At 53.4% G+C, this 11,283-nt stretch overlaps 1 protein-coding gene across 1 annotated transcript in view; it reads left to right on the top strand.

Annotated features, from left to right (window-relative positions):
- Positions 1-11,283, top strand: part of GRIN1 (glutamate receptor, ionotropic, N-methyl D-aspartate 1) — a 69,750-nt gene that overhangs the window by 37,704 nt on the left and 20,763 nt on the right. The window contains exons 4-14 of the mRNA XM_009994327.1: positions 1,613-1,675; positions 2,505-2,605; positions 3,475-3,596; positions 4,071-4,245; positions 5,500-5,644; positions 5,744-5,827; positions 7,272-7,407; positions 9,587-9,714; positions 9,897-10,061; positions 10,380-10,498; positions 11,199-11,282. Coding sequence (XP_009992629.1) covers positions 1,613-1,675; positions 2,505-2,605; positions 3,475-3,596; positions 4,071-4,245; positions 5,500-5,644; positions 5,744-5,827; positions 7,272-7,407; positions 9,587-9,714; positions 9,897-10,061; positions 10,380-10,498; positions 11,199-11,282 — 1,322 coding nt within the window. The remainder of the gene's footprint in view (positions 1-1,612; positions 1,676-2,504; positions 2,606-3,474; positions 3,597-4,070; positions 4,246-5,499; positions 5,645-5,743; positions 5,828-7,271; positions 7,408-9,586; positions 9,715-9,896; positions 10,062-10,379; positions 10,499-11,198; position 11,283) is intronic.

The raw sequence follows: 11,283 nt of genomic DNA, 5'->3' as shown, positions 1-11,283 counted from the left end.
CCTGCTGTCCTGCTGCAACTCTGCTGTCCTTGGAAGCAGTTGTTACTCCAGGTCTCACAGGTCTCACTAAGCAGACTCTAAGAAGCCATTGAAGAAATCCTCACCATGGATATAATCAGAAGTGAAGAACTGGGCTCCAAGCAGATTTTGCCTCCTCAGACACTTTTGCTTGCAAGGACCCCACTTCTCTGAGCAATTAAAATCCTGTCAGGCTGTGCCCGAGGAGAAGAAAGAACCCACAGATCCAAGGAGGAAAGGAGATCTGGCAAAATGTCCTGCCAAAGACCGGTCAAAGTGGTCAGGAGAAGGAAAGAATTGAGTTTGGAAAGCAAGATGCAAAGATAAAACGTTGGTGACGAAGGAGGAACCAGGGAACATGAACCCTTGCATTCTGGGGGTGCAAAGGGTCAGGTTCTTGGCAGGGATCAGTTGCTGTTGCCATAAGATGCTGCCAAATGGAGACTGGAATAGAGCTGAATCCTGAACCCCATACACACAGATCAGGGATGCCCAGCTGGGGTGGGACAGGGTCAAGAAGAAGGGATCAGAGTATGTCCCACCAAAACCTGCCAGGCACCATCCTGCAGAAGTGACCTGACCTCAGGGGCTGCTGCCAGGAAGATCCCCAGGACTCTGCACACTGCTGCTGGGTCAAGGCTCCTATTGCCTGGAGGAGAGGAAACCTCCAGATATAGATTTCATGCTCTGTCGAGGCCAAGCAGCAGAAGTGGCTCAGGCAGGAGACAAGGGGAGGAGGAGGCCCTGGTCCTCCATTACCTGCAGGCTCAGCCCACACTGAACCACCTGCCTTAGTCCAAGGTGATGCTCTGGCCCAGCAGCATGGAGACCATCCATCAGTGAACCCCAGTAGCCTTGTGTAGGGCCAGGTTATGGGCACTGTGGTCTCTGGCAGCTGCACCTCCAGAGCCACCCATGTGCCCCAGAGCCACCAGGTGCCCTCAGTCCTCCTCAAGCACCAGGTAAATGCTGCAGTGTCATCCCATGATCACCATTGCTTCACATCACCACGCTTTGAGCCAACATGGGACCTAGAGAGCTTTTCTTTCTCTCTTGGATGGCAACAGAGCTCCAAAAAGCTGCTCCCTCCTCGAAGGAGGTGAGAAGTTCAGCTGAGACACCACACTTGCTGTGAACTGTCTTAGGGTGACCAGGATTGCAATGCTCAGTGACAGCAGCAATGCTCCTATCCTTACCTGTCACAGTTTGCCTCTATCCAGCACTTTATTCACACACAACATGTTGTCCTTCCACAGTAATTCCATGGAAAGCCCACCACTTAGGCCCTTAGAGATGAGTAGATTGTTTCTGAGGTAAAAAAAAGAGTCTTGCTGAAGAATTCCCCAGGCCCACAGGGGACATCCAACCTCAACGCACCAGCTTGTGACCCTCAGGCTTGCTCTGACCCTCAGGGCTGGGCACCCTGAGGCGCTCTCTCCTGATAGTGGTTTTTGCGAGCTCCAGCGTTATAGAGACCCTTTAGCAAACAGTGGAGGAGGAGGTGGATGTTGGATTGCTTTACTACACGTCATTTTCAACTGTTTATAATATTCTTCTGTGTCTACATATTTTCTCTGTGCACATTATTCATCAGAGTAAAAAAAGGAACTATGAAAACCTCGACCAACTTTCCTATGACAACAAGCGAGGACCCAAGGTATATATGCATGGAAATGCACGCCGCCCACCAACCTAACTAGCAAATGAAAAAATAGCCACAGCCACCAGAAAAAAAATGATAAATAAATAAATAAATTTTAAAAAATAAAGAGAAAGAGAAAAAAAAAAAAAAAAGAAAAGAAAGAGAAAAAAAAAAAGATCCGTGACTGTTTCTTGGTAGCACGTTTTTATGTTGAGATAGTTTGGTTTGGACTTGAGAATGGAAACCTAGCCAGCTGACCCTGGAAGGATTTATTTTTGAAACATGCATGTGAACCAGTAATTAACTTGCAAGTTTTTTTTTTTGTTTTTTTGGTTGTTTTTTTTTGGTTGTTTTTTTTTTTTTGAAAAGTTGAACCAACCCCCTTTCCTCCCCAAAGGAAACGGTTCCTTGGTGTAAGTTGCTCACTTCTGCTCCCAAAGGTTAACCCTGTGCAATGTATTTTTTTTCATTTCCCATGTTTTTGAAAAACAACACTCGTTTGAGTTTTCAATTGCATTTCAAAGCCTTTTTCTCTTTCCTGTACAATGCACGCCTCTTCTTGGGTCTTGATTGACTTCAGTTTGCATGCACAGTGCAAAAAACAGACAAACAAACAAACCAACCAAAAAGCCAAAGCGTTAAAAGAGAAAGGAAGAAAGGAAAGAAAGAAAAGAAAGAAAAGAAAGAAAAGAAAAAAAAAAAAGAAAAAATAGCTGTAACCAACCTTATTTAGCAGACTTTGGTGCAGTTTAATGAATTCTCTTGACCTTTTTCTAGATAGCATGGCTCTCACGTGCAGCCTCGTGGCTCCCGCACTAACCACGTTTGCTCACACTAATCACAGGCTGAGAAAGTGCTTCAGTTTGACCCTGGAACCAAAAACGTGACGTCGCTGCTGCTGGAGGCCAAGGAGCTGGAGGCTCGTGTCATCATCCTTTCTGCCAGGTAAGGCAGAGCTGGCTCCTCCCCTCCCTGCTCCCACTTCGTAGAATCACAGAATCACAGACTGCTTTGGGTTGGAAGGACATTAAATATCACCCAGTCCCAAACCCCTGCATGGGCAGGGACACCTCCCACCAGCCCAGGCTGCTCCAAGCCCCATCCAACCTGCCCTTCAACACTGCCAGGGATGGGGCAGCCACAGCTTCCCTGGGCAGCCTGGGCCAGTTCCTCACCACCCTCATAATGAAGAATTTCTTCCTAACATCTCACCTAAATCTCCCCTCTTCCAGTTTAAAGCCACTACCCCTTGTCCTATCACTCCATGACCTTGTAGAAAACGTCTCCCCAGCTTTCCTGGAGCCCCTTCAGGCACTGGAAGGTGCTCCGAGGTCTCCTCACTCTCCCCTTTGCAGCACTGCTGAGCACTGAGGTCAGTGCAGGTTTGAGGCTTTCATGGAGTGTGAGACACAAAGTCCCAGGTCCCAGGCAGGTGGCTGGTGCTGAGCTTGCAGTCACCAGCATGGCTGAGCTGTCTGCAGGTCCTGCAAAGCCTTGGCAGCTGCAGAAGCAGCAACAGCTACTGGAGGTGTAACCTGAGGCCTGTAGACATGGAGCAATAAGGAACGGGTCAAATGTGCAGATTCTCTGCTGTGCTGGGCACTGTGGGATTAGATGGAGCTGAGAGAAAGGTTCCCATTGCACCAAGGAATTAGCCATGGCCCAGGACAACCAGTGGAGACTGGTTTTCAGAGGAGGACCAGGAGGAGGATGAGACTTCCCTGGCCCTGCCATCCCCTTGGGATTCGACAAGGGGGGAAGAGGGGCCGTCCAGCACCTGGAGCCACCTTCCCCTTCCCTTCTTCTCCTTGCAGTGAGGATGATGCAGCCACCGTGTACCGCTCAGCAGCCGTGCTCAACATGACGGGCTCGGGCTACGTCTGGCTGGTGGGGGAGCGGGAGATCTCAGGCAACGCCCTGCGATACGCCCCTGATGGTAGGAACCCTCCAGAGGCACCATCCTGCTGGCAGGATGGCAGGAATCCCCCCGCCCACCCCACCCAAGGAGCCCTGGGGCTGGGGGAACACGGGGCCGTGGTGGTCCCATGTGAGTGGAGGGTCCCCAGGTGTTGGTCTCGGCTCCCTCTGCCCACGTGGGGACTCAGCCCCCCACTCCCTGGGGGTCTGCAAGCTGGGGACAGGCCTGGGCAATGACATGGGGATGGAGCACAGGGTGTCTGCAGGTGGGTGAAGCTGTGCCCAGTCCCCCGTGGGCAGGTGGGGTGGGGCCAGCACTGCCACAGCTTCTTCCCCTGCCTGACCCTGCCTGAAGCTCCTGCAGCTCCCCCGACAGCTCCTCTGCCCATGGCCATGAGCTTGTTGGTCCCCAAGCCCTGGGCATGGAGGTGATGCTGGAGCAGCCACAGTGCCCAGGGGTGCTGATGGGCCCCCTGCCCTCTGCTCACCCCAGGAGTCATCGGGCTGCAGCTCATCAATGGGAAGAACGAGTCAGCCCACATCAGCGACGCCGTGGCCGTGGTGGCACAGGCCGTGCACGACCTGTTTGAGAAGGAGAACATCACAGACCCACCACGGGGCTGCGTGGGCAACACCAACATCTGGAAGACAGGACCCCTTTTCAAGAGGTATTTGGGAAAGGCTCCTGCTGGAGGGAGCAGAGGAGAGCTGGAAAAGGTGGGAGAATGTGGAAAAGGTGCAGGAAAGCAACATGGCAACTTTGTCTGTCACTAAAGCTTTGGGGCATGAGGCACAGGATTGCTTGGACTGTCCTGCATGGTTGGGATGTGAGGACCACATTCTAGAAAACCAACCATGACAGGGGCTCAGGCACTAGCCCCCAGTTTGCCCAGGCTATTTAGGCATCACCCCAGTGTCTGGTACCATGCCAACCTGTACTCTCCTGGGCAGTGCCTGGGCAGCTGGGACCAGTGTGGGCAGGAAGAGATCCAGAGACCATGATCTCCTCTGGTCTGGATCTTAAATCTATAGGAAAAAGATGGCAGAAAGGAGATTTTCTGCCAAATCAGGTAGGGGGGTATTTCTGTCACATCAGAGTTCAGGGATGCAGATGCATTTCTTGCTGAACTTGTCAAAGCTGTGGCATGGATCAACATGCTGCCAGCAGAGCTTGGGGCCATGGGACAGGCTGCTCCCTGCTCCAGAAGATACTGGTGCTGTGATGTTGGGTGTTGTGGTCTCAGCAAGTGTGTGTTGGGTCTTGCTGCCACGGGCAGGGTGATGGGCAGACACTGCATGTGCTTCCCAGGAGCCCACCTTTGTGCTGCTGGGGGTTGTGTGCTTCAGGTAGGGTCTGTGCTGCATCACTGCAGATGCTGTAGCACAAGGACCTCTTCTGCAGGCTGGATCCCAGTGAAGCAGCCATTCCTATTAGAAATTAATTTTAGGCATCCTCTGTAATGACACAATCAAAGTTGTTCTCAATGGTGGCTCAGGAAACCCTTCTGGATCTTCACTATTGTCTGTCCAGGGACTGGGGGGCTGGTTTTTACCTTGTATGTGTGTGTTTGAGGCACAACCCAGGCTGTGATGGGCTGGAATGGTGACAGGAACATAGCTCCCAGGGGACCCCCAGAGGAAGGGGCCCTTGGATGCTGTGGGACGTATCATTCCTTAAGGGAATGGGACTGATCTGCTGGAAAACAAGGAGCAATGCCAACGGAGATGGTAGTGGGATGTTTGGGAAACTGAATCCACCCACCAAGAGGGGGTGGCCACAGGTCTGTGAGCAGCCTTGGGTGGATTCCCATGGGGTAGTGGGCATGAGGCAGGGAACTGAGAGAAAGCATTTGCCTTTCTGATGCCTTCTGAGGTGTCCACAGCAGGTTTTCTAGGTTGGGCTGTTATGTTTCTCTCCATAGGGTGCTGATGTCCTCCAAGTATTCTGAGGGTGTCACTGGACGGGTGGAGTTCAATGAAGATGGGGACAGGAAGTTTGCCAACTACAGCATCATGAACCTGCAGAATCGGAAGCTCGTCCAAGTTGGGATTTACAATGGCAGCCACGTAAGTACAGGCCTGGGCAGGGTGGGTAGGAGGGTTGTGTGCACTGGGGTGTCTACCCACAGACTCATGTCTATCTCCTTCCCCTGGGATTGATCACAGGTCTTGACCAACGACCGGAAGATTATCTGGCCAGGGGGAGAAACAGAGAAACCTCAAGGCTATCAGATGTCAACCAAGTTGAAGGTAACAGCCCATGGCTTCAGGGGTGGCAGGTCTCCTCAGCTCTCTGCATGCAGGACTGAGGCTTTCTCTGCCTCCCACTTCCACTGGTGCCTCTGCAGCTGTCAGCAGCATCTGCAAACCCAGGGCACCAGGCATCTGGAGGAAGACACAGCAGAACAATGTAGAATCATAGAATGGTTTGGGCTGGAGGGGACCTTCAAGATCATCCATTTCCAACCCCCCTGCATGGCCAGGGACACCTCCCACCAGCCCAGGTTGCTCCAAGCCCCATCCAACCTGCCCTTCAACACTTCCAGGGATGGGACAGCCACAACCTCCCTGGGCAACCTGTTCCAGCATCTCATCACCCTCACAGGAAAGAACTTTTTCCTGATGTCCAACCTGAATCTCTCATCTTTGAGCTTCAGACCATTTCCCCTTGTCCTCTCATTACATACCTGTGTAAAAAGCCCCACCCCAGAGTAGAGAAGGTACTGGAGGGTGCACAGAGCTAGAGCACAACTTCCAGTTGTAGACAAACTAGAGAAGGTGGCAGACATCCTTTGGTTTGGATGGAGACAGCTGGAAAAGGGATATGAGAGAGAAGAGCAGAGAAGAGATGACGGGATAAGATGTTCACCACTCCTCAAGGCTTGGGAGCCAGAGAGCACCTGGCACAGGTTTGCAGGAAGTACAAAATGGGCTCCTTTGGCCAAGGCATAGGTCAGTTCTGGAGCCCACAGCTGCTAGACAGCAGGGGCCAGAAGGAAACAGGTTCAAAAGGAGATTCAACAAGCCAGTGGGTGGGCTGGTGGCTGCAGTGCTGAGCTCAGGAAATCCCTGAAGAGCTGGTGGCCATGAGCTGGAGGTGACAATGGGAGAAGGTCCTGACACTCTTGCTTTACTTCTCATGTTCTTCCCTTAAGTGTAGCCCAGCAGCCACTTTAGTGAAGAGGTCCTGGGCAGGCTGGTCTTACCAGGATGACCATTCATTTGTCCTGCTGTTCAGGCAAGGGAAGTGACCCATCCCCACCGGCTGTGAGCCCTGCAGAGCTGGAGCCGACGTGTTGGGATGGTGCTCTGCTGCAAAGGTCCAGGGTGGGACTAAAACATCTGCATCAGCTTGGGGCAGTGTGCCACTGTCTCAAGTACTATTCAGGGCACTAATCCTGGCTGTGCATTGGCTCTTATCAGCCTGATGTGAGGGAGAGAGGTGGGAAAGGTTTGGAGCCAAGGTGGAAGTGCAACACGAAGGAGGATGCTGACATGGCTCTTCCCAGTCTTGCAAAGAGAGCAAATGTTCCCCATCCCAAAGCCAGGTCCTGCTGCTGGGCTGAGTGGTCTTGTGCAGCTGAGGTGGATAACATGGTATTTTGGGTGCAGAGGACAGCCCAGCTCCCCGCCCAGGGGAACAGAGCTCTGGAGGGCAACAGAGACAAGAGGGTGATTGTGCTTCACCTTGCAGATCGTGACGATCCATCAAGAGCCCTTTGTGTATGTGAAGCCCACGCAAGCAGATGGGACATGCAGGGAGGAATTCACCATCAATGGAGATCCTGTGAAAAAGGTCTTTTGCACTGGACCCAACGAGACCATCCCAGGTAATCCAGTCTGGTGGGGAGCACAGCAGCTCCCCCAGTCCATTCACCTGACAAAGAGTCCCAAGAACGGGTCCCCAGGAAGGGTGCCCAGTCACACAGGGGGCCCAGAGGATGGGGAGCAGAAAGGTGAGAGAACATTCAGCCCCCCAAAGCTCCCCATCAGCTCAGCCCCACAGTGGTGCTGGGCAGCAACTGGGCACTGAGATTCAGGTTTTTGACCTCAACAAATGACTTTCCACTGTCTCTCTTCTGGGTGGGCTCCAGGGCTGTTCTGGGGGATTGCATCCCATGTTTCTGTCTCCTGGCATGCTCCAGTTTCCTTTGCCTTATCTCAAGCAGAAGTGAGAACCCCAACACACATTAGCACCTGCTGCACTGGTACTAATACCAGTTTCATAGAATCACAGAATGGTTTTGGTTGGAAAAGAACTTCAAGATCATCAAGTCCAACCATTCCCCCAGCACTGCCAAGACCACCACTAAGCCATATCCCTCAGCACCACATCCACATGGCTTTGAATTCCCTCTAGGGATGGTGACTCCAAGACAGCCCTGTGCAGCCTGTGCCAGTTCCTGACAACCCTTACAGGGCAGAAATTGTTCCTAATATCCAATTTAAATCCATTTTGTTATGGAAAGTCTGTTTCAGGATCAGGAGTGAGCACTCAGTGGGGAATGTGAGCTGCTTAGCAATGCCAGGCATGCCCAAACCCACCTTGAAGATCATTCCCTTGGCCCATCACACTTTCCTGTGCACAATCCCTCAGCCCAGCCCTGAGGTGTGTCCTGGGCTGTGTTCAACCTGATGGGGTCATGTTCCAGCACATCCTGCAGGCACCAACCCCCTCTGTCACCTGCAGTGGGTCAGTAACATCAACTCTCAGTGCACCTCTCTGGGAAACAGCAAATCATAGTATCATAGAATCATAGGGGTTGGAAGGGACCTCTGAATATCATCAGTCCAACCTCCCTGTTGCAGCAGGAACACCCAGGGCAGGTCACGCAGGAACATGTCCAGACAGGTCTTGAAAGTGTCCAGAGAAGGAGACTCCACAACCTCTCTGGGCAGCCTGTCCCAGGGCTCTGTCACCCTCACAGGAAAGAAGTTCTTCCTCATGTTCAAGTGGAACCTCCTGTGTTGTCACTTGGTGCTGTGGAAACTCACCCTGCAGATATTTATAGACATTCATCAGGTCCCCTTTCAGTCTTCTCTACTCTAGACTAAACAGCCCCAGGTCTCTCAGCCTTTCCTTCTATGACCCATGTTCAAATTCCTTCATCATCGTTGTAGCCTCTGTTGGACTCTCTCCAGTAAATCCCTGCCCCTGTTGAACTGGAGAGCCCAGAACTGGACACAACACTCCAGATATGGTCTTATGAGGACAGAATAGAGGGGGAGGAGAACCTCCCTTGACCTGCTGGCCCTACTGTTCTTAATATACCCCAAGATACCACTGGCTCTCTCAGCCACATGGGCACATTGCTGTCTCATGGATAACTTCTTCAGGATCCCAAGGTCTTTCTCCATGGGGCTGCTTTGTAGCAGGTCAACCCCTAATTTATAGGGGTGCATGGTGTTTTTTCTACCCAGTGGATGATCTCAGTGGATGACTGAAAAGCCTTCAGGTGTTATCAGCCAACCCTCCCAGCTTGGTATGATCAGCAAACTTGCTGAGAATACACTCTATCCCCTCATCCAGGTCATTGATGAAGATGTTGAATAAGACTGGGCCCAGGACCTACCCCTGGGGAACACCACAACTAACAGGTCTCCAACTGGACTGTGCACCACTGATCACAACACTCTTGGCACTGTTGTTTAGACAGTTCTCCATCCATCTCACTGTCTGCTCTTCTAACTCACACTTCCTGAACTTGCTTACAGGGATGTTATGGGAGACAGTGTCAAAAGCCTTGCTAAAGCTGAGGAAGACACATCCAGTGTTCTCCCTGCATCTATCCATTCTGATACATGATGCACGAGGCCCCTTGATCCCAGATTTCCAGCACCCGTGGGTGAAGAAGGCAGATGGAGAGGGTGGTCAGGGTGGACAGTTCTGCCTGGATGACGTGGTTAGGTCCTACTGGAAACCAGAGCCATGCAGGTGGCTTCTCTCCCCGGGGACAGCCCTGGGGTCCCTGGCAAAGGTCTGACTCCACTTCTCCCTCTCCCCCTCAGGCCGCCCCACCGTGGCTCTGTGCTGCTACGGCTTCTGCATCGACCTGCTCATCCGGCTGGCAGGAGTGATGAACTTCACCTACGAGGTTCACCTGGTGGCTGATGGTAAATTTGGTACCCAAGAGCGGGTGAGTTTGGGCAGCCTGTGTCATCTCTTTGCCTGTTTTGTGTGTTGAAACACCCCCAGGCCTTTCTCCAGGGCAGGGGTGGGGTGGGAGGGCAGGGCAGGGCTCCTGCAGCGCGTGAGGGGTCCTGGGTGGTGGGGGCAGGTGTCAGGGCAGTGTCTGACCCTGTGGTGGCTCCATGGCAGGTTAACAACAGCAACAAGAAGGAGTGGAACGGAATGATGGGAGAGCTGCTGAGCGGCCAGGCTGACATGATCGTGGCTCCCCTCACCATCAACAACGAGCGGGCTCAGTACATCGAGTTCTCCAAGCCCTTCAAGTACCAGGGACTCACCATCCTTGTGAAGAAGGTATGGCCTGAGCTGGGCTGTTCTGTAGCTCCAGGGAGGTGCCCCTTGCTCCCCAGCTTGCAGACACTTGCCATGCCTGTTCCTAGGTCCCCCCATGCTGTCCCCTGCCTGACCCAGGTCAGCTGCCAATGCCCACCCCTACTGGGGGATGCCACCTTCCACGTGAGGGTTTCAATGCTGGGTCTTGTCTCAGCTGCCCTGAGCCTTCCTGTGCAGCAGAGCAGAAGGAGCCCAGAGCAGGGCAGGGGCCATTGCCAGTCCATACAAGGTGCAGGCAGGACAGGTGCCAGCACTGGTCACCTCTCTCCTGTGTGCTAGGAAATCCCCCGCAGCACCCTGGACTCGTTCATGCAGCCTTTCCAGAGCACTCTGTGGCTACTGGTGGGACTGTCCGTGCACGTGGTGGCCGTGATGTTGTACCTCCTAGACAGATTCAGGTGAGTGTGCTCTGGGTCACTCAGGGGCTGGGGGGGACAGGGAGGAGCTCCGGGACACTGTCCCCTGGGTCCCCACGGTGTCTGTCTCAGGCACAGCCCTGCAGCCCCTCGGGAGGCTCTGGCAGGAGCCAGCCCTGCCCTCTCTGCCCCACCAGCCCCAGGCTGAGGCTTCCCAGGCTCTCTGGCTGGTGCTGAGCTGAGAGATACAGATCTGTGGGGCAGCCAGCATGTGGGTCTGTGGGAGCACACCTGGCAGAACAGGTGCCGTGCTGATACCTGACTGGGAGTGACCATCAGCTCTTGGGCTCTGAGTTCATACCCTTCCCTGGCCCCAGGGCAGCTCCTGTGCAGGGCCAGGAGCCTGACCCCACCTCAGCCTCGTGCCCACAGGCTTTTGCCAGCAATCTGCTCTGAGCTCCATGGTGCAGTGGGAGAGACTCGAGCTGGCCAGGATCAGATGATCTTCCTGGCCTGGGGGGCAGTGTGACAGGACCAGTACCAATGTAAGGCAGACAGGGCTGCAGATCAGCAAACAGGACATTCAAGGCAGCAGGACACGAGGGGTGAAGAGCTCTTTGGGTCATGTGCACAGTCTGTAGTGATGAAGGATGTAGGGTGGCATCAGGGTGCTCCAGGCACAGTGGAGAGCCCTGGGATGCAAATAAGGGGTGTGAAAAGACCTCTCTGTCTTGTTTTCCAGCCCCTTTGGGCGGTTCAAAGTGAACAGTGAGGAGGAGGAGGAAGATGCCCTGACCCTCTCCTCAGCCATGTGGTTCTCCTGGGGA

The sequence above is a fragment of the Chaetura pelagica genome, unplaced genomic scaffold, assembly GCF_000747805.2.
Source record: "Chaetura pelagica isolate M959 unplaced genomic scaffold, ChaPel_1.0 scaffold132, whole genome shotgun sequence".
Lineage (NCBI taxonomy): Eukaryota > Metazoa > Chordata > Aves > Apodiformes > Apodidae > Chaetura > Chaetura pelagica.
Note: the sequence above shows the minus strand (reverse complement) of the source record. Positions and strands in the feature narration are given on the sequence as shown.